This window comes from Saccoglossus kowalevskii, chromosome 2 (genome assembly GCF_978046115.1).
Source record: "Saccoglossus kowalevskii chromosome 2, keSacKowa6.1, whole genome shotgun sequence".
NCBI classification, from domain to species: domain Eukaryota; kingdom Metazoa; phylum Hemichordata; class Enteropneusta; family Harrimaniidae; genus Saccoglossus; species Saccoglossus kowalevskii.
The window spans coordinates 14,290,293-14,315,503 of NC_140642.1; the positions used below are offsets into that span (position 1 = coordinate 14,290,293).

A 25,211-nucleotide genomic window follows, 5' to 3' on the forward strand; every position below is an offset into this window, starting at 1 on the left:
ACATGTATTTGTGATAGGTGACATTTAATAATTCACACACAATTTCAAAATATGGAAATCATAATTATGACAGTTTTCTCCTCTTCCCATCATACACCTGATAAGTCAAAACATTTTATTTAATATAATGAGTATGCACCTTTAAAATTTGTGTGGTATGAAACGTACATGTATTGACTAAATTTGTGATATGTGGCATTTAATAATTAGCAATCAAAATATTGAACCAAAAATTTATGGTTATATTTCACCAATGTACCAGTAGCCACTCGTTAATTATGAGACTAATTACCCTAAAATATTGAGTATACACCCATACCACTCATGTACTATGAAAAGTAATGTATTGACTAAAATTGGTCAAATTTCATAATTAGCAGGAAATTTCAAAATATGGAAATCATCTGGTAGAATGTTAGAAATTCTCTATTTGATAGCAGACATAGTATAAACCAAATTCAAACATCGATTTGAAGATTTTATTGTTAAATAGATCAGGAAAAGAAGCAATATTTTAATCACCATGAATGTCAATGAAACAACTTGATCAATCGATTATACGACCCGTCTATGGGACTGTAGTTAAAATTCCTCAAAATAAATATCACTATACATTTCATATACTCTTGGTGATTTTTCTGTCTACATTTGTTATCACAATCTTGGTAGTTTGTTACAAGATAAAATATACGATATGGTAAGTTACATCAAGCATGATAGTTGTTTTAAAATCTGAACTCCCATGTAGTTTTACAAACATGTCCCAACCAGAATCACAATTCCACAAGCTTTCAAAACTTTATTGTGAATTGTTCAAAATAGGATTACACAACACAAAGTTATTTGGTGCAAGAACCACATGAGAACATGCACTTAACAGTATATCGACATAAACCTTTTTATAGTAAAAGCCTCAGCTAACAATTCATTATACTTATTTCCCATGTGGATGCCACTCCCACTAAGTGCATCTTTGTACAATTATATAAATATATTATGCAAGTTATTGTCGTGGCCATATGAATGAAATCTATGGCTGTATACAGTGGGTTAAAGCAAGGTTTTACGGCATAATGCTGAATATATAGAATGTGTATAATTTATATACTCTGATATTGTAGTGAAAAATATGCAGTTTAAATGTACTGTCTTGCAATATGGTAAGTCTGTTGCAGTAATTGTGAATTTTACAAGTTGTCTAGCTGCATGTGGACATGTGTTCCACATTCATGCTCAAGAAATGTGAACAAAATCATTCAGTTTTTCAATGAGAATTTGTATGAGTTTAATGTTTCGCGACGGCTCTAAATATATTAATGTTAACTTAAAAAGTGGACTTTGTTATAATCTTCACTTCAATATGCAATTTTTTCACTTAGTAGAAATGATTATTTGTACTCCTTCCCTTTCCCACCCACACATAAGTATGGGAAGTCACACAAGGCCATACATTGTAGCCTGCTTAATTTTACACAGCAAACTGAGCTTTAAGAGCACATTATTTCGATTATGATCTGAAAGGCTCATAGATTTCACTTGGGTAATATTCCTTGTACTGTTCCACATGACGTTTCATTTCTTCATGTTGTTGCTGTAATCTCTTGGGCATCTCATCATAAACATCAGCAAATAGCTCCGTGGGACTGGGTTTCAGAGATTTTTCAGCTTTCTGGAATGCCTGCATCACCTAAATCAAAATTATACAAATTAATATTATATGCATGCATTGATTGAAGCCTAAACTCTCAGAGGCACATACGGCCAACATGGTAATAAAGTACTTTCATCTGATTAAAATGTGAACCATTCCTTTCTTTAATAGTCTGTACATGGTATTTATGTCTTTATTAATTATTTATTCTGACTGTGACACTCATATAACAGACAAGATACAAACTAGAGACGGTTGCTGCTATTTAGAAACAAGTACGAAAAATGACACAAATCCTCATGCCACAATGTCTGATTAAATTGTGTAATTTTGATGCATTTTAGCTTTAAAAAGCTGCCATCTTGAATTGGATCACAAGTGCACATACATATTAACAATTCATGGTACATGTATACCCTCCGGTACCAAGTATCTAAAGAATTGGAGTAGGATCTCGAAAATAACATTTTTTTTTACAAAAAATTACAAAAATATTCATTAACAAGCCATGCATGGCACAGTCCCAGTTAGTTATCAAATTTAAGATATATAGTTTTGTTTATAGTAATATAGCTGGAATATAACCATATCAGGAATATGATTATGATAATTGTTTAATGTAACATTAAAATGATTGACATTTGTATCTGATCGTCAAACAAGTACTTGTCCATATTGGGAGATATTGCTCTGGAACAGCATTAATTCAAACAAAATCAGCCATTTTGAATACATGTATATATATAACATGATGTATAACGAATATTGAAAATTTGAACATAATCAGTCAAAGCAAGTCAGAGATATGGGTCTAGAAGCCCATTCATTAAAACAAAATGACTGCTAGTCAGCCATTTTGAATTCGATCTGAAAAATAAAATGACGTGCATCAGAAACCCTAATGTCTAATGTATGTACCAAGTTTGAACGAAATCCATCCATAAATGCCAAGAATGCTTGATATTTGATGATTTTTTTAGCATAAAAATGGCCACTGTTCGGCCATTTTGAATAGGATCGTCAAACCAATATATCTGTATATCTATGACATGATGTAGAATGAATATTAAAAATTTGAACATAATCAGTCAAAGCAAGTCAGAGATATGGGTCTAGAAGCAAAACAAAATGGCCGTCAGTCAGCCATTTTGAATCCAATTTTAAAAATAAAATTGTTTGCATCAAGGTCCCATAATGTCTAATGTATATACCAAGTTTGAACAAAATCCATCTGTAAACAACCGAGAAATGCTTGATTATGATTATTTTTTAGGTTATGAACACTGATACCTATGTAGGTGGATTGGTGGTATGAGAATTTGTGTGCCATGTATAATCTAGGTCTAAAGTTTGAAGTGAATTGCTCAAAGCATGTACAAGATATAAATGTATGTCAGGAACAGAAATATGGCCACCATTCGAATTCACAAATCAAGGTGACATGCATCTATCTACCCACAATGGTTGTTTCTTCCACCGAGTTTAAAGTAAATTAGCCAACTCATGCCTGAGATCTGATTCTGGATATATCAAAATACCTGATTTTTCAAAACAAAATGGCCGCCAGTCAACTAATCCCCTATATACAAATAAACAGCACAAAACATATATCCTTGTTTCACACAGACTTACATTTTCTCTTGTTTCTACCATCCATGCCTTTTCTTTATCTGCATCCCACCAATCCTGGGACATCATATAATTTCTAAGCCTGCTGATTGGGTGATCTTGTTTGTCCCAGTAGTGAACTTCATCTACTGATCGATAAGCTGATGAATCATCACTGGTGCTGTGATGACCGATTCTAATCAAATAAATACATTGTTAATTGGTAATTCTGGTCATGCACTCTTTACAGTATTACTATTGCCCAAAATAACATATGTATCAAAGAATTTAAAAAGGAATACAATGCTACAATAGTGTTAGCTTAAGTAATGTGTAGGCAATGGTAACCTACAAACAAAATTAAAAAAGGAAAAATTGGATCTCTGGCTTCCACTACTTTTAAAAATTGGCATTTCAGTGCATGTTACTTGAGACAAGAGCAATTTGTTTATAATTACCATCCAGATATGCAGTGTGTGCAACACCCTGTTTTGCAGATGGTGGAACACCTCATTGTGCACCACCATATCAACTCCCTATTGAGTAACATCCTATTGTCACATAATACATGAAGTATGTAACAGGTATACCATTTAATCCACAGATGTTGTAACCACCCACCTGTATGTCATTGCCTCTATCAGCACTGGTCGGCTTTCCTTAATGGCAATATTTCTTGCAGCCTTAGTAGCATTATATACAGCAAAAACATCGTTTCCATCTACCCGCACTGAATATATACCATAACCATGACCCCGAGATGCTAAAACAAATAAGTATTGAAATTACTCAATATGCAATGAATTAAACAAATGAGAATCACAATTACTTAATGTGCAATGAACAGAACAAATGAGTATCACTATTACTTAATGAGCAATGAACTGAACAAATGAGTATCACAATTACTTAATGTGCAATGAACTGGACAAATGAGTATCACAATTACATAATATGCAATGAATTAAACAAATGAGTATCACAATTACTTAATATGCAATGAACTGAACAAATGAGTATCACAATTACATAATATGCAATGAACTGAACAAATGAGTATCACAATTACTTAATGTACAATGAACAGAACAAATGAGTATCACAATTACTTAATGTGCAATGAACTGAACAAATGAGTAGCACAATTACTTAATGTGCAATGAACTGAACAAATGAGTATCACAATTACATAATGTGCAATGAACAGAACAAATGAGTATCACAATTACTTAATGTGCAATGAACTGAACAAATGAGTATCACAATTACATAATATGCAATGAACTGAACAAATGAGTATCACAATTACATAATATGCAATGAACTGAACAAATGAGTATCACAATTACATAATATGCAATGAACTGAACAAATGAGTATCACAATTACTTAATGTGCAATGAACTGAACAAATGAGTATCACAATTACATAATATGCAATGAACAGAACAAATGAGTATCACAATTACATAATATGCAATGAACTGAACAAATGAGTATCGCAATTACTTAATGTGCAATGAACAGAACAAATGAGTATCACAATTACATAATATGCAATGAACTGAACAAATGAGTATCACAATTAATGTGCAATGAACCGAACAAATGAGTAGCACAATTACATAATATGCAATGAACTGAACAAATGAGTATCACAATTACTTAATGTGCAATGAACAGAACAAATGAGTATCACAATTACTTAATGTACAATTAACTGAACAAATGAGTATCACAATTACATAATATGCAATGAACTGAACAAATGAGTATCACAATTAATGTGCAATGAACCGAACAAATGAGTAGCACAATTACATAATATGCAATGAACTGAACAAATGAGTATCACAATTACTTAATGTGCAATGAACTGAACAAATGAGTATCGCAATTACTTAATGTGCAATGAACAGAACAAATGAGTATCACAATTACATAATATGCAATGAACTGAACAAATGAGTATCACAATTAATGTGCAATGAACCGAACAAATGAGTAGCACAATTACATAATATGCAATGAACTGAACAAATGAGTATCACAATTACTTAATGTGCAATGAACAGAACAAATGAGTATCACAATTACTTAATGTACAATTAACTGAACAAATGAGTATCACAATTACATAATATGCAATGAACTGAACAAATGAGTATCACAATTAATGTGCAATGAACCGAACAAATGAGTAGCACAATTACATAATATGCAATGAACTGAACAAATGAGTATCACAATTACTTAATGTGCAATGAACAGAACAAATGAGTATCACAATTACTTAATGTACAATTAACTGAACAAATGAGTATCACAATTACATAATATGCAATGAACTGAACAAATGAGTATCACAATTACTTAATGTGCAATGAACAGAACAAATGAGTATCACAATTACTTAATGTGCAATGAACTGAACAAATGAGTATCATAATTAATGTTCAATGAACTGAACAAATGAGTATCACAATTAATGTGCAATGAACTGAACAAATGAGTATCACAATTACTTAATGTACAATGAACAGAACAAACGAGTATCACAATTACATAATGTACAATGAACTGAACAAATGAATATCAGTTACTTAATGAGCAATGAATTAAACAAATGAGTCACAATTGCTTAATGAGCAATGAACTGAACAAATGAGTATCACTATTACTTAATGTACAATGAACAGAACAAATGAGTATCACAATTACATAATATGCAATGAACTGAACAAATGAATATCACAGTTACATAATGAGCAATGAATTAAACAAATGAGTCACAATTGCTTAATGAGCAATGAACTGAACAAATGAGTATCACAATTACTTAATGTGCAATGAACTGAACAAATGAGTATCACAATTACTTAATGTGCAATGAACTGAACAAATGAGTATCACAATTACTTAATGTGCAATGAACTGAACAAATGAGTATCACAATTACTTAATGTACAATGAACAGAACAAATGAGTATCACAATTACATAATATGCAATGAACTGAACAAATGAGTATCACAATTAATGTGCAATGAACCGAACAAATGAGTATCACAATTACTTAATGTGCAATGAACTGAACAAATGAGTATCACAATTACATAATATGCAATGAACTGAACAAATGAGTATGACAATTACATAATATGCAATGAACTGAACAAATGAGTATCACAATTACTTAATGTGCAATGAACAGAACAAATGAGTATCACAATTACATAATATGCAATGAACTGAACAAACGAGTATCGCAATTACTTAATGTGCAATGAACAGAACAAATGAGTATCACAATTACATAATATGCAATGAACTGAACAAATGAGTATCGCAATTCCTTAATGTGCAATGAACTTAACAAATGAGTATCACAATTACTTAATGTGCAATGAACTGAACAAATGAGTATCACAATTACATAATATGCAATGAACTGAACAAATGAGTATCACAATTACATAATATGCAATGAACTGAACAAATGAGTATTGCAATTACTTAATGTGCAATGAACAGAACAAATGAGTATCACAATTACTTAATGTGCAATGAACTGAACAAATGAGTATCACAATTACTTAATGTACAATGAACAGAACAAATGAGTATCACAATTACATAATATGCAATGAACTGAACAAATGAGTATCACAATTAATGTGCAATGAACCAAACAAATGAGTATCACAATTACTTATTGTGCAATGAACTGAACAAATGAGTATGACAATTACATAATATGCAATGAACTGAACAAATGAGTATGACAATTACATAATATGCAATGAACTGAACAAATGAGTATCACAATTACTTAATGTGCAATGAACAGAACAAATGAGTATCACAATTACATAATATGCAATGAACTGAACAAACGAGTATCGCAATTACTTAATGTGCAATGAACAGAACAAATGAGTATCACAATTACATAATATGCAATGAACTGAACAAATGAGTATCGCAATTCCTTAATGTGCAATGAACTTAACAAATGAGTATCACAATTACTTAATGTGCAATGAACTGAACAAATGAGTATCACAATTACATAATATGCAATGAACTGAACAAATGAGTATCACAATTACATAATATGCAATGAACTGAACAATTGAGTATTGCAATTACTTAATGTGCAATGAACAGAACAAATGAGTATCACAATTACATAATATGCAATGAACTGAACAAATGAGTATCACAATTAATGTGCAATGAACCGAACAAATGAGTATCACAATTACTTAATGTGCAATGAACTGAACAAATGAGTATCGCAATTAATGTTCGATGAACTGAACAAATGAGTATCACAATTAATGTGCAATGAACTGAACAAATGAGTATCACAATTACTTAATGTACAATGAACAGAACAAACGAGTATCACAATTATATAATGTACAATGAACTGAACAAATGAATATCAGTTACTTAATGAGCAATGAATTAAACAAATGAGTCACAATTGCTTAATGAGCAATGAACTGAACAAATGAGTATCACTATTACTTAATGTACAATGAACAGAACAAACGAGTATCACAATTACATAATGTACAATGAACTGAACAAATGAATATCAGTTACTTAATGAGCAATGAATTAAACAAATGAGTCACAATTGCTTAATGAGCAATGAACTGAACAAATGAGTATCGCAATTAATGTTCAATGAACTGAACAAATGAGTATCACAATTAATGTGCAATGAACTGAACAAATGAGTATCACAATTACTTAATGTACAATGAACAGAACAAACGAGTATCACAATTACATAATGTACAATGAACTGAACAAATGAATATCAGTTACTTAATGAGCAATGAATTAAACAAATGAGTCACAATTGCTTAATGAGCAATGAACTGAACAAATGAGTATCACTATTACTTAATGTACAATGAACAGAACAAACGAGTATCACAATTACATAATGTACAATGAACTGAACAAATGAATATCAGTTACTTAATGAGCAATGAATTAAACAAATGAGTCACAATTGCTTAAGGTAGCGAGAGGGGAAACATAATTTATAGTTTAATGGAGTTTAGGACTTTCCTCACCAGTTACTAAGCATGCAGTTATGGCAATGTATATGTTTTCAGAAAGCTGAGATATAGCAGAGTACGATCATATATGTTTCGTCTTGATATTTGCTCAGGGGATTAAGTTACGATCGTTCCCGTTAACCTCCTAAACGGAGAGTTTTTTTGCGGGATTGGCCGTTTCTCGGTGTTCCTTTTTTCTATGTTTCTGATCTTTTCACTGTTGCTTTATAAGATAATGATCTTTGAGAATGCGTCTCGAAATTTTTATGTGCCCCATAGTTCTGGAGATAAAGCCTGTTGAACTTTATGGACTAAATTTTACGAACGTCTTCCTGTTCCCAAGGCCGTAACTCAACGTCAACGGCTCACATAAACGTCCATGAGACATCATATTTTAGCCCATTTTGTGACGAGTAGATTGTGTAATTTATACATCGTTAGCGTAAAGAAAAGTGTTGAAAGATGACATCTTCAATAGTTATGATAGTCAAAAATTGGTTTCCGTAAAACTCAATAAAATGTTTTTTTCGAATTTGGCCACAGATAAACAGCTAATTAATGACAAAATGTCGACCATTTCGATCATACTTCGATAAATATACAAGTATCTGATATGTGTGGAATGTTAGATCGTGAAAAATTGGTTGGTTGTTTTCTAAAACGTGACAAAACTTAGCAGTTTCTTCGAAAGTGGGTGCTAACTTGAGCAAGATGGCGACCGCGCAATTAATTTATTCAAGTCCCTTTGTTATGTTGAACAGCGTCAACAGTACAATCGGTTCTCTAAACATAGGGCGGGCCTTCGTGACAGCATATATTTACTTACGGGATATACATGCATTCAAGTACAGATATGTTTGCATTACTCTCAGCCTATGGAGAGTGTACCGTTATCGGATTTGTTATAATCAGTTAGCTCTAAGTCAGCACTACCTGATTTGGCCGATACCCCGCCCGGGCGATCTTATGGAGGATTCGATTTTTTTTTTAGAAAAATTTGGACCAAAAGATCGCCCGGGCGATGTTATGGCAGATATTACGAAGCCCATCTTGTCTGAAAAAATAACCCTGCGCTGATAAAAATGGTCTCAGAAAATGTTTAGAAAAAATAATGTTTCGCGTTGACCAAATATAATCATTCAAAGTATAAATTCAAAGTGTTTTAATACGTTGGTGAGAGGTCGCATTTTACGTAAACAAGAACATGCACTAAGAAGGAAAAGCAAGCCAAAGTCGAAACGGGGTGCATCATGGACATGACATGACACAACACACGATGCGTTAACTGAGTGAACAGTGACATCATTTTGGGGTGCAATTGAACTTCAAGTACTTCTTTGCGAAACTTGCTGTGCGGCGATGCTGACATCAAGTGTGTGTTGACCGAAGTTTGACCCCAATTCACGCACTGAACTGGCGCGTTGCCTTGGCAACCTTTTTCTTTCGTGGTCCGCGCGTCGATCTAGTAAACTTATAACCGATGGTACTGTAATTACGCAACTTGTATGCAACTCTGTACTTTGAATATATCAACATCGTTTACTTGGTGCACTGCTTTTCTAATTACGCAAATTTGTTACAATATTGTACCAGCCCTGAATATTTCAACTTCGTAATGTATAGCTTTCATGATAACTACGCAAAATTCATTTTATCTTTTACTATTGTTAGGGCACTGACCCGGGGTATTGGGTCTGTGAATATTTCAATATTACTGACTTGATAATGTGTTGCATTCGTAATAATTACGCAAACATAAACATGGGCGCATTTAAATCATTAAAAAGGATAGCAGTCAGGTGTCTACGGAAAGTCAAGAAAATAGTTTAAATACTTCGGACCACCCAGCTTGACCCGTCGACAGAAACCGCTATATCCACTGTTTTTTTTATCGGTGTCACCACTCTCGACTATCTCCGCCAATTCTGTTTTGAGTTTTCTTATTTCATCGGCGGCATCTTGAAATTCTTGTTCTAATAGTCTTTTAGCAACGTCTAAAACTTTCCGAGTGTTTTCTCTGAATGTGGTTCCAGATATAATAGAGAAGTCGGTAATCCCATATAGCTACTAAATTTACGCATTGTGCGACTACCCTTTCCAATGCCACGAGCCGCGATCACCGGCTTACGATTCACATCAAAAGAATGTCCACTCTTTTTTGACGCAGGAAAAATGTCAGTCACGGAGTTACAATTTTGATTCCACTCTGTGGGCTGACTGTAATATGAGCCCAGGTCATTTTCATTTAGATATCTTTTAACGGTGTCGGACATTTGTCGGCGGCCATACTAGGTTATTAAAACACCGAGAAAAGCTTGAATACGATAGCGTAATGTTTATCTGTGCTTCGATCGCGTAACGGACACTTCTTATAGATTACACAGGATATAATAAAGCTGGATGGTCAACAAATCAGTATGCAAATTAAATCCTTTGTCTTCAGTCCGTCACTCAACATGATATGTAAATGCAGGAAGGACATGTTCACCTACAACTAAGTTTCCGGGAATAAATTGAAATTACTCAACAAATGCATCGCGCACTGTAAATTCGGACCAAAGATAAAGAAAGTACACAATATAAGATTGCATAATCCGGGATTTTTAGAAAAAAGTTTTTTTTTCTAGTTTTTCCCCCTCTCGCTACCTTAATGAGCAATGAACTGAACAAATGAGTATCACTATTACTTAATGTACAATGAACAGAACAAATGAGTATCACAATTACATAATATGCAATGAACTGAACAAATGAATATCACAGTTACATAATGAGCAATGAATTAAACAAATGAGTCACAATTGCTTAATGAGCAATGAACTGAACAAATGAGTATCACAATTACTTAATGTGCAATGAACTGAACAAATGAGTATCACAATTACTTAATGTGCAATGAACTGAACAAATGAGTATCACAATTACTTAATGTGCAATGAACTGAACAAATGAGTATCACAATTACTTAATGTACAATGAACAGAACAAACGAGTATCACAATTACTTAATGTGCAATGAACTGAACAAATGAGTATCACAGTTACTTAATGAGCAACGAATTAAACAAATGAGTATCACAATTACTTAATGTGCAATGAACTGAACAAATGAGTATCACAATTACTTAATGTGCAATGAACTGAACAAATGAGTATCATAATTACATAATATGCAATGAACTGAACAAATGAGTATCACAATTACTTAATGTATAATGAATTGAACAAATGAATATCACAGTTACTTAATGAGCAATGAATTAAACAAATGAGTCACAATTGCTTAATGAGCAATGAATTAAACAACTGAGTCACAATTGCTTAATGAGCAATGAATTAATCAAATGAGTATCACAATTACTTAATGAGCAATGAATTAAACAAATGAGTCACAATTGCTTAATGAGCAATGAATTAAACAACTGAGTCACAATTGCTTAATGAGCAATTAATTAAACAAATGAGTATCACATTTACTCAATATGCAATGAACTGGACAAATGAGTGTCACATTTACTTAATGTACAATGATATGAACAAATGAGTCACAATTACTTAATGTACAGTGGACATTCAGACCTCATTGAAGAGTCGTTGATTACCTACCTATTCCATCTCCTCGATACTGTTCATGGGTTGGCGTGGAGATTGCATAACCATTATTTCGACTGAAAAGTGTGTTAAAAATGGTGAAATTTCAGAGAAGTGTGGCACAATTTACCAGAATACAAATATTGAATATACCTCTGCATCTGACTGGTTGCAGCATCGAAGACATATATATATATATATATCGGTACATGCTAAAAAAAATCATAATAATTTCGACCAAGTCATATGCACACACATTCAAACAGTGTGTTGTCAATGTTAATGACATATTACCTATTTGTATTTGCCTGAATTGACATTTGAAGACATAAAAAAAGAAAAGGATGCCAAGAAAAATATAGTGACATCAAAACGAAAAATATTGGCATTTATACATAACTACCGGTACGTTAATTTTGTATGTAATTTAAACCAAAACGCAAAGAATGTGTAAGGACACTTGACAATAAAATCAAATGTTTGCCAGTCAGCCATTTTGAATCCATAATAATCAAGCACATAATTTTATTTTAGTACTCACCAAAAAAATATGACAGGTACATCTAAAGTTGCAGCAAAATTGAGTGCTGCATGGGCATCACCTTCACTGGCGGCACCATCACCAAAATAACACACTACACATAAATCTTTACCAGCTCTTTTCAATGCATAGGCAGCACCCGATGCTAAAAAAACAAAATGGTGTCGCACATTTTTGTAATATACACCATGATTGTTTTTCTGAATATTTTGGAGCTGTAAAAAGCACACAAGTTTGAATTCACCCAACAAAAGTATACCATTATGGCCGTAATATTATTTACAACCTAATATTGAATATGTCTTACTGACTATTCTTGTATTTATCAGACTGAATATAGATCATTGTTAAAATTAGATGGTATTGTTAACCTTTGAACTTTAACATAAAATACATAAAAATGTGCACAATGTTGCTTAAAAATAATGGCACTCAAAAAGTTAAGAAACTGATTGAGAATCAGAATTTTTGCTATCAATGTAAATCAAAGAAAGCTTAGAAAGAACTCCCGTGTGCTGAGAGTTTTGGAGACACATTAAAAATTAATTCAAAATTACTTATACTTGAGATATTGATGGAATAGCTGAAAACTAATTATGAACAGATTTAGGTGTAAAACTAATAAGGTCTGCACAATGTACCAAGTTTCATTGGAATGTGATTAGAACCAAAAAAATATTAATTATTATGCTAATTAGAGAATTAATATGAACAGATTTTAACCCAAAATTAATCAGGCTGTCTATTGTCCTAAAGCATTTATATACCAAGTTTTATTCAAATGTGATGATCCATACTTGAGATATTAGTATTAATTTATTATGTTAATTAGGTGATTAAGAAGCATAAATATTTACCAAAAACTAATATGGTGCATAGTCTTAGGTTCATTGAAATGTGATGGGTACTATTTAAAAGTTTCACTGAAATCCAATGAGTGGTTTTTAGACATCAGTGCAACAGCCATAGAACAGCAAAAAATTAACTAATTATGCAAATTAGGTAATTAATAGGCACAATTTTTTATCTCAAAATTAATCAGGTCTCTGCACAATCTGATTAAAATCTGATGTAGTGTACGGGCTTTAATTATTTTGGCTATAAACTTATTTTAATTTTATGTTTTATTACTTTTGTTATTAATGCCTTTTTATTTTATTATTTTACTTTGATTTTGATTTTGTGATTTTTTTTAAAATTCCGCCCTACATACATCTGAGCCGATGCCTATGTAACGAGATTTCAACGAGACCCACTGTCGACGATTTTAGTCAACGAATCACAGACCTTCTTCTATAGCGCACATGATGACGTCACTGGGCAGAGTCAGGTGGCAAACACACTCAAACATAAAATGGCGGATTATACCGACGTTAGGACCGAGAAGAACATGGCTTTTCGGTAAGTTTATCATTGTCAAATGCAACGAAAGTCATTTTTTTATGTTTATATTGTGGCTCGAATGGTTCGAGTTTAGATCGTTACTTTGCGTAGTTATTCTGGGAGTGACGTTTGTTTCCACCGGTTCGACCGAACACCGGTGTCTTTTTCCAGTCGCTTGCCCTGGAGACGGGTTTTTTTTTGTTGACGATCGGGTCAAAACCGTCTACGGTATTGAAGCCGTAGCTGTAAATATTCATCAAAATGTATCAACATTTTGTACATTATACAATAACTCTTTATTAAAGTAATTGAGCTGATTTGGACTGGAATAACATATTTTTTATTTGGAATACATCGCAATTGATCAGGAAATATTTTATTGCTCCAATTTTCTGCGTCGATGCCGTGGGCCGGTGACCGTTATACAATTTAAAATTTGCATTGTTTACTATAGCTGTTTACAGTGTTCTAATCATTACGATTTACTTATTTTTTTGCTTCCATTCTAGATAATTATGCTCAGTGTTTGATGTAAAATTGAAGCGATGACTGAATAAACGAACCTTGGCTGGCGAAGATGTATCAGGAAGTGTACACATTTGTTGGAAGTGAACACAATATTCAATGTAATGACAAAAATTGGAAAATGCTGTGGAATTTCTTTTGTAAATAAAAATATACTAGCAATTTTCTATTAATGGTTTATTCAAGTGGGCAAAATATAATGTACAGAAAGATTGCCCGTAGAGTATCGCTACACTGAAAAGTAAGCAACCGACAGCCTCTATAAAAGGGGGCCTGTGATTGGCTGTTACTTACGCGAGATTTGAACGGGACTTACGTAGGCGTCGGCTCAGATGTATGTAGGGCGGAAATAAAAAAAATCAAAATCAAAGTAAAATAATAAAATAAAAAGGCATTAATAACAAAAGTAATAAAAAATAAAATTAAAATAAGTTTATAGCCAAAATAATTAAAGCCCGTACACTACATCAGATTTTAATCAGATTGGTCTCTGCATTGTCCTAGAATATCTATGTCGCAAGTCTCATTGAAATGTGATGATTAGTACTTGAGATATCAGGTGAAAAGCTGAAAATTAACTAATTATGCTAATAAGGTGATTAATATGCACAAATATTTACCAAAAAACTAATTAGGTCTCTGCACAGTCCTCAAGTAACTATGTACCAAGTTTCATTGAAACGTGATCATTACTACTCGAAATATCAAAAGCTGAAAGTTAATTAATTATGCAAATTAGGTAATTAATATGTACTGATATTACCCTAAAAACCATCAGGTCTGTGCAGTGTCATAGGACACCTATGTACCAAGTTTTATTGAAATGTTATGATTAGTACTTGAGATATCAGTGGAAAAGCCGAAAATTGATTAATCATTATGTAAATTAGGTAATTAATAATATTAACAGATTTTTACCCAAAACTAATCAAATCTGTGCATTAGTTCAGAGCATCCATATGCCAAGTTTCATTGAAATCCAATGAGTGGTTCTTCAAAAATCAGTGGAAAAGTCATAGAACAGCTTAAAATCAGTTAATTATCATGCAAATTAGGTAATTAATATTCATAGATTTTTACCCAAAACTAATCAAATCTGCGCACTAGTTCAGAGCATCCATGTGCCAAATTTCATCAAAATCCAATGAGTGGTTCTTCAGATATCAGTGGAACAGTCTTGGAACAGCTAAAAATCAGCTAATTATCATGCAAATTAGGTAATTAATATTCATAGATTTTTACCAAAACCTAATCAACTCTGCGCATTATCCCAGAGCATCTATGTACCAAGTTTCATCAAAATTTGATTAGTGGTTCTTGAGATAACGGTGGAACAAAAAAAGTGACATACATACATACATACATACATACATACATACATACATACATACAGACATACATACAGACAGGGTAACTGCAAAGACTCCCTTTTGTGCTTCGCACACGGGAGTCAATCATTAATCAATTGATCTCTACTGTATCATAGAATGAACTTAGATTATTTACTTAATACAACTGATTACAGTACCTTGGGGCATCTGAGTGGCAAGTGGTGAAGAAATAGTATAGAAATTCAACTCTTGCGATCCATAATGTACAGGCATTTGACGACCTTTACCAACGTCTAAAGTATTGCCATAACACTGATTCATAAACTGGTCCAATTTGAATCCTCTCCACATCAACACACCTTGTAATAAAATATAAATGTTTGTGATTAAAAATGATATAACCATATCACTAATAGTCAATCTTTTTCCTTCATCCATGTTAACAGTTCTACAATTTACAGGATGTACAGTACAGTTCTTGCGAAAGCTTTGGCTTCACTTCAGCGTCAGCTTCGCTTCAACATCGCATCGTTATGGCATTGTTATGGCTTCATCATCGCATCAATGTCGTGACATTAAAAAGTTAGGCGATTATCGCTTTGCTTCATTGTGGCCTCATTGTGGCGACAATGTGGCATCAGCATTGCTTCATCAAACAAAGAAGTACTGTACTCATTTCCCCCCAAACCTCTTGACCGCTTCTGCTTTTGACCGGTCAATTTTCGTTTTATTTTCGACCGTGCAAAAATTCGGACTCCTAAAAATTTTCTGGTTTTCATAGATCACGGTTACTAGTTTAGTAACCGTGCATAGATGTTGAACAACCGTCAAAAGTTCAAATACTTTTTGTTTCAACTATCTATAATTATATGCACGCAATCTGACCCTTTGACCTGGATTTGGCTGGAATTGAATATTTTATTTTAGACAATATTCCGACGTGACGCACTGCTACAAAATGTATTTCAACAGAAGTACAACATGGTTGTCTGGGTTTCTTTTCCTGATTGTGTTGAGTTTACGATTTGTATAATTATTGTTGTTTCCCCCCTAAGCAGAAGACAAGCTGAAGGACCATGAAGCTAAATAGAATTCCCACGCATGGACTGAGTGAAAGAAAATATTTCTAAGGCTAAAATAAACATAGTTGAACTCTGGTGACCTTGCCCTTTGTTATATAATATAATTCCCTTTATCATAGTTTGTTTCAATATAAATATGCATTGTCATAATTAATTTTGAATACAAACAAGTTTCGGGGTTGAACCAACAGTGGGGAATCAGTCTACCGAATGTCCTTAAAAGATGTAAATATCTTACAAAAACATTGGTGCCTTATTTGTTTAATTATTTTAAGGAACATAATTTCCAGCTTTATTGAAAGTAATTGAGATATTTTAGAATAAAAACAAATGTCTCATTGCAAAAAAAAAGTGCTACATTTAGATGTGAATAGATTCATAAAACATGCAAGATAACAGAAAACTTTAGCTGGCTTTAGTCCAAGTATTTTGTACAGGTGTCTGTCAAAAATGAATGATTCACTGAGACAAATATGAACTGCCTCATTGTGTGACTACTGTATTAACACTGCAATCTCTGAAGTGAGTTTTTAAACTAGTATTATAAAAACTCTATCATTCTGTTCTAATAGCTGAAACATATTCCTGTGAGTTTTCATTTGTCAAATGAACTGTTTGTCAAATACAGAATACATATATTTTAGAATAATTTTCTTTTTAAATTATGGATGAAATGTTTTGCTTTTAATGTATTTTTTATGTATTGTTTTTGATTTGATAACTTTGAACTAAACAGATTTTCTATTAGCTTCAGATCTTGATCAAAGTTAGGCACCCAGTTCATAGGAGTGCTTATATTGATTTTCTGACATCTTGTTTTCTGTAAAGATTTTATTGGTAGGTTTGCAAATGTGTATCAGACTGTGCAATCTCTCCACGAGTTGGTTTTGAAACCCAGTATGGGATTCTGAGATACATTACCAAGAATATTATTACAAGATAAATCATTTGCTTCATTGAACACATACAACAATGCATATTTCCACTGAGATCAGTGACCTTTGATGTGTATCACCAGTGATCAGTCAAGTAAAAACAGTCAAAATATTTTATCAGATTTTCTCTATTTTTGCATGATATTTTCATACAGGAGATCTGTTGTTCAAACTCAGGGAAGACTTTATACTGATGAATAAGGTGACCAAGTTTGATAAAGTTTGGAATAGAATTGGTAAAGTTATTATGCACACAATAACAATTATTAATGACGACGACGACAACAACAACGACAACGCCGGACAAAATTTTTCCCTTAATATACCTTTCCCTTCCATCTTTGATGGTACGGGCAAGGTAAAAATGACCTAATATTACACCTCTTTGTGTATTTGTCAATTTTGCATATATTTGGTATGACCGTATGATCGTAAATACCTAGAAAAATCTTGTCTTTCGTTAATAATTTCATTTGTTTGAAATGTCTACCGACCGTCACGTTGTCCCAATAATTTGGTCCTGACGTCAGTCATTCAACACAATCAGCATTTATTTATCGTAATTCATGGGGATCATGTCCCGTAATTTGCGGGCTGTACAACCAAATAATTAAACAAGTACTATTTATTGTATTGTTGTTTTACCTCGCGAAACTACAACAGAGCGTAGAGTTACGGTGAAACAGTTGCCTTGAAATCGATGGAACTTCAACTACTAGTATCCATTTCTCATCTTGAAATAAAAAAAAAAATCAAAGAGCATCGGGGGATATATTATTAACCAGTCTTACCAATCGCTAGCTTTATTTTATTCGAATTCATAAAATTCACGAGTTTTCGACATTTGAAAATGTGGGTGTGGTTTTCTCGCAAAGTCCTGTTGATAATACGGACAAATATGGTTCTGTGACCCAGGTTGTGCTCCGTTCTGGTGACTCTCAGCCAATCAATGATGTTGTAACAAAACATATTTGACGCAAATTGAAGGGTCGTCGTACCATCCAATCTCCATCGTCGATTCACAAAGTTTTTTTTTTGTGCTGTGACAGGCTTTGCAATTATTCACTGAAAAACATGGGTATGTTTTGACAAACGGGTGGGATTTGACCTCAGTTCAAAAAAAGAAAACAGGGCTGAGATACTAATCAGTTTTGCAAGTTGGGAAATAAGGTAAACCAGACTGGGGTCGATGATTTTCAGTATCGAAGGACTTCCGTGTGAATCATGATTTTCAAATTGTTCATCGGCTGGTCACCAAATATTCACGGCTACAACTAAATGGACACGTTTCGAAAATATGTTTGTGAGAATACTTTTAAAGTATGTATAGATTGAGCTTAAATCACTGATCGTGACTTAATTTTGAGAATTTGTTGTCGAATTTTACCAGACCGACGCCACCACAACCATCTATATCAAATGTTGGAAATGTACGCACTTGTTTTGAAACTTTGTATCAAGATGACTGGCGACGACGCCGACGCACCAGGCAGCGTACGTGTGTTTTGCATGTTTTAGTGGTCCGGGCATGAGATCGGACTCGGCTAAAACTAAACGAAACACGGAATAATACCACCGAAATGAGGAATCTGAATCTGTTTTCTTAGCAGCAAATAAAATGAGCGAAAAAAGGGTAATTTTATAACAAGAACAGTTTCACTTCATATATAGCCAATTGTGTTGTATCCGAACGACGATTGCATCGTGTGATTTGAATTTATCACGATTTTCCTTGCAGTCAATATGAAACTTGTCACCTTGCCGATTGTAATGTACTTCGCAAAATTGTTGGTGCCTAATACTCGCAACACTAAAATAATTAAACAAGATATCTTTTTAAAATGTCATTTTACTCTTGATCATATTATTTTATTCGCCTTGAATTTCAAATCGATTACATATCGAACTTCTGTACATGTTTTTGTCTACTGCCCTTCTGCATGCAAATAATGAGGTCATATTCATGTCACAATACTTTGAAGCTGATGCCATGTTGATGCCATGAGACTGCGAAGCTGAGGACATGATGATGCCACAAAATAAGCGAGGCGAAAACACAGCTTCAATTTTCAATGACGCGAAGCTGATGCCACAATGATGCGATGCTGGGGCGACAATGAAACCATGAGTAGGCGACAATGATGCCACAAAAGCCAAAGCTTTCGCGAGAACTGTACTGTTTGCATAAGCGGTTCAACAAAGTATTCCTTCTATGTGCTTTTTTTGTTGGCAGAATAGATACTTGGAATCAGTAAATTTATCCCACCTGCTTCTCTATATTGTCCAAAGACAAGATCACCACCATCCAATGCTGCTGCACTTCCAACATGTGTACCTTCCTCTCCGAAGTTAGTCATATAGAATGAAATACGACCCTGTATTGATATCAAAAATATATAACAGAGATAATAAATACTTCTTATGTGTGAATAATATAGTTAAAACAGAGATCATATCAAAATGAGTTCTTACCTCTATTTAGTATATATAGTGTTGCTTTATTAGGAAAGAAAAATGATATATCTTGATGCTCAAGGAGCAAATAGTATATTTCTGGACCAATCGTCAAGAATTGATATCACATGATGCAAACATTGATTCTGGAAGTGCACATTACCTGTCTCTGTGATTCATAGAGTATTTTATCCATTGTATTCATTGTAGTCATAGCTTTGTACATTCTCACAACATAATCTTCATCTAAGTTTGGATCCTGATCAGCTTCTAGAATCTCTCCCTTTCTACTCAATACTCTATAGGTGGGTATGCCATCATACTGGTTAGGTTTGATAAATTCTAATTTCTTCATATATCCGGCAGACTTAGCTCCTGGAAACTGGGGTTTTTCTTCTTCTTCATATAGCTGTCTATGCCAACTCTAGTGGAAGAACAATACAATTATGCGATTTATAAACTTATCCAGAATACAGCATGTATCACGTTGACACTGCAAATCAGTAAGGTGGCTGCTTTTTTGTAATGGTGCATTTTACAAATTCAACATCATGAACACCATTTTAACTTTCACAATCCATCTTCTTTTGCAGTTAGTGGCCATCTGTCCAAGAGTAGTTAGACTTAGTAAGCATACAATTTACATATCTTATTATTACTGGTTATTTTATTTATTCAACAGCTAATATTCATTTCAATGAATTGTGCATGTTTATAACATGTTTTAAATAAGAACCAACGAATTGGCACCAGAATTAATAATTGGGAAAGTTATCATGGACTTCCTCCACAGGAAAGATAAAAGCAGGCTATGTGCTATTTAATTAAGATGTTAGCAATGATATCCATAAACAAGCATCCTTTCGGCTGAGATAGCTCCGCTTTTAGCAATGCACATTTCAATTAAAGAACTGAAGGTATCATTAGAAAATGAACAAATCTGAGAGAGGTCTACCTGTAGTAGAGGGATATCCCTCTTCTTACCGACGCCATAAAATACCATGTGAAAAATGGACACCTATTTTCCCAGCATACATTTCACACTAACTAGCCAAGACTTTTTGTGTAATTTCAACCAATTTCAATTGTCAAGTACTGCCTTTTAAGTAATCAAATTGACATTAAACTTGGTTTTCCATTTAGAATAGAATATTGTCTTCTCATTTCATGAAATTCAGACACATAAATTAAATTGTACGATTAGAGGAGGGTTACAAAAATAAAAATTAAGATAAACATGACAGCTGTGAATTTTGTTAATAAATCATGAAACCAGAGATAAAAGTGAACTTGGTTTATCAAGTAACTATGCTACTTGAGAATTTGAATTTGGGGGGTCCAAAAAAATGTTACCCCCCAAAATATGGTTTTGTATGGCTTGGGGTGTTTCCAGTCTAAAATCAATTATATGGTACATGTATTTTATGCGTTCAGATTGTGCAGAACGTAGGGCATTTATCTTATGGCATTATATGGCTACAGTAATAATTAAAGATATGGTACTTTATGGTTTCAGAAGGAATAAGTACTCAGCCAGATAATATGGGTTTTTATGGCTTGGGAAAGGAAATCGTTGGTCCATAAAATACCATGTTATGGTAAAATATGGTTTGGGGAATACACGTTTATTTTATCATAACCTCAGGACCACAAAATATGGTACTTCATGGTTTCAGAAGGAATAAGTATTCTGCCAGACAATATGGGTTTTTATGGCTTGGGAAAGGAAATAAATCATTGGACCATAAAATACCATGTTATGGTAAAATATGGCTTCAGGTTTTTATTTGAGAAAATATAATTACCTAAATGCGACGATCAAATTCTGTTAAACTCTGAATAATTTTGAAACTCAAAATGATGTCAACAGATTTTGCATTTACATGTACTGCCCGTGTAGTAACCTTTGTGTGATTTGTTAGTGATGACTAGAAAAATACCTTTCGTGTACTTCATAAAAGTAGTATAATACATAAAGGACATCATAATAGATATAATGCATACAAGAAGTTGTAAGAATAATCCATAATCTAAAGTTCGAGAGATGTAAAACCAAAAGAGACAATGTGCAAAAATGGCTATGGTATTTTAAGGTATCAGGCAAAAATGCCCTCTATTTTCACAAGGTTTTTTATGGTGTCGGTAGGATAACACAAAATATATATTGGCTAAAAGAGGGATATGTATAGTATCAAAGCAATCAGACTTGCGGTTTTTAACAAGTTGAAAATATCACTTTTTACCAAAAATCACATATTCATCAAAATTAGAGAATTAAAGATATCACGGAATGAATAAATCTGAGAGAGGACTAGATATCATCACGGAATGAACAAATCTCAAAGAGGTCTGCCCAACAAGGTACAACAAAGTATCATCTGCAAAGCAATAAGAATTGTAGTTTTCAAGAAGTCCTCGAATGAGTAAAAAGTTGACATGGACGACAGACAATCACTCATGTGATAGGCTCCGCTCAACAAAGTCGACAGCAGAGCTAAAAATTAACACATCCACACATCAGTATGATATTGTGCTCTGCACACAGCAGCTAAAAAATGATTTGCTTTGTTAAACCTTATCCACAAACATATATCGTTTATAATACTTATTTTTCATAGTAAGGCTGTGACTAAATGGAAGCAGCTGCTAGTATATTCCATTAATTTAAAGTGTTTATTCTTTTTTGTTATTAAAATAACACAATAACCTTTCTTCACATAATTGTTATTCATTTGCACAAATAAAACTTGGTTTAGATTCTATATAGAATAATATATGTACCCAAATATTCTTACTTTACAGATGTAAATTCAGTAACACACATGCTTTCACATGTTTTCACACCTCAAAATTTATTTTCCATTTGCGTGATTCAATTCACTTGTTTTCCACTTGGATCTGGGAGTGGCTGCGTATTCACCTCCACTGATAGTTGGTGACCATTCAAATCAGCCATCCCAGATATTATAAGAGAATGCATAGCAACTAAAATAGATGTTAAACATGATATAGCAATTGTTGTGTCCTAGAAAATCTACCCCTTTTGTTTTAATACCCTCTCCCTTTTGTCCCCTGCCCATAGACATAAGAAAATTATCAGTTTTTGTGTTATGAAATGACACAGCTCGTATTGCTCATCAACAGCATACAAAACTGAAATCCATTTTAAATCAGAACTGCCATTGACGCTGCAGGTCGGCGTCCTCTATACGTCTGACGCTTAACGCGAAAGGAGTGCCAGGAGTTTGTTCGAAACTTCAAAACGTTTCACAGTCTATTGTTTGTTGGGCACATATTTAACGAATTTAATAAATCATTTCAGGATTTTTTTTCAAAATAATGAAAAATGAAACTTATAAATATTGTAGAAATAAACAGGTCCTAAATCAGTTTATGCTGCTAGTTCCTTGTTCGGAGTACATTCTATGCATGATTTTATTGCATTCAAGCATGAAATCTTAAGTTGCATGGAAAACTTAAATTTTGTTTTAATTTTTTGTGTGTCAAAGATTGAATTATATAATATATGTCACCAGCGGTACATTACTTGGGGTTTGCAAGCGCATAGTACTGTATGGTGACATCATGCCAATTAAGATCCCATTCAAGTCTCATCTCGTAGATAGCGAGACTGATGCTACGATCTTCTGACATGACATAGGCGGTTTGTAATAAAACAATAAAACATGTATTACCACATTCATAGTGAAAAAATGTAATACCTCGAAAATGTATAGAAAATATAGTTATCGTAATCCATGTCATGAGCAGCTATTTTGATCTACCTGGACATCCCAGTATCCTAGTTACCTCGGGCATGTGCATTCGCATTTTTTTTGAGTTAGAACGCTTATGCGAGAGCGAGATTGTAAGGGGATCTTGGTATCATGTCACCGTAGTTGCAAACCCCAAGTAATGTACCTCTGATGTCACTAATATTTCATATGTTAAACAATATTTCACTAAAGGATGTTAATTATTTAAAAAAAAAATTAAATTAATTATAAAATGAAGTATTAAGTTCCATGTATAAAAACTAGTGTCAAGCAAGAGCAGAACATTCTATGTTGCTTTGATGCAAACCACTGTACAATGTACATATATTTCTATAAGCTATGCAAGAGTAGCCATGGAACACTGGTCGAAGGGCAAGTGTGAAAACAGCTAAACTTAACTTTAGGTAATGCTAGCAACCAAATTGCTATATATATTGCACATGTTGGGGCTAGCTCAAAATACTGTTAGCTAAGTTTTTCATGTTTTGTTTACACGGGTGATGGTTGCTAGGCAGTGAAAATTCCCAGACCTCAAATTCCCGGGTGTCCGCCCCAAGAATAAAGTCATCACACCAGAAAATATAAACAAACTTAAAATATCTCTATTACAGCTGAGTGCTGTGTCGGACAGTAAGCTGAATACTTACTACTAGCTAAATAATTAATAATACGAGTAAGAAGCAATGATACTTTTTAACGTGACAATGCTACTACGGACACCCGTAAATTTCCAAGAAAATAGGTGACCCCCCAACCTACGTACATGTGTTACGGAGTTCACAAGAACGATTATGATTGGTCCTCGGACCAATATGGTGGAGGCTCGGCAGTGTTATTCTTCTTGCATGGCCTACGTCGTTTAGATTAAATAATTCTTTGTACTTTGACAGTTGTATTGCTGCTCGACCTGTGCCAACAAAATATAGTCTGTTTTGAAACGCAACAACTACACAATCTAGCCAAGTATTAATTTAATTTTGTAGAACGCTTACATTTGTGGTTCCTAAGTGGGTTATTATTTCCATGCACATGCATTCTCTGAAATAGTTTTAAAACTCACATGAATAACAAAGCAAGAGTTTGTTTTACGGTGAATGAAGCTAAAATCCTTACCGTGACTGAAAATGTACGAGTTGACTGTATTATTGGTTTTGACGAATAGTAGCTTGGTTTCAACGATCTGGCGAACCTACAGAAATGCCTTATGGACGCCATGATGTACTATGTCGACATACGAGGAAGAATAAATAGCGC

The 25,211-nt window shown here is 33.4% G+C and overlaps 1 protein-coding gene and 1 long non-coding RNA gene across 2 annotated transcripts; one reads left to right on the forward strand and one right to left on the reverse strand.

The window, feature by feature from the left end:
* Positions 1–465: 465 nt before the first annotated feature.
* Positions 466–25,211, reverse strand: LOC100373909 (2-oxoisovalerate dehydrogenase subunit alpha, mitochondrial-like). The gene is made up of 9 exons (XM_085491852.1): positions 25,071–25,211; positions 20,345–20,605; positions 19,994–20,102; positions 15,908–16,069; positions 12,472–12,616; positions 11,946–12,007; positions 3,881–4,022; positions 3,284–3,455; positions 466–1,687 (listed from the first exon to the last, which is right to left on the reverse strand). Exons 1-9 carry the CDS (start codon positions 25,170–25,172, stop codon positions 1,508–1,510), a joined length of 1,335 nt encoding a protein of 444 aa, XP_085347978.1. The 5' UTR covers positions 25,173–25,211; the 3' UTR covers positions 466–1,507.
* On the forward strand, positions 13,680–14,675 carry LOC146748226 (uncharacterized). Its single transcript, XR_014931237.1, has 2 exons — positions 13,680–13,872; positions 14,364–14,675. It is a non-coding gene; the product is annotated as an uncharacterized LOC146748226 (long non-coding RNA).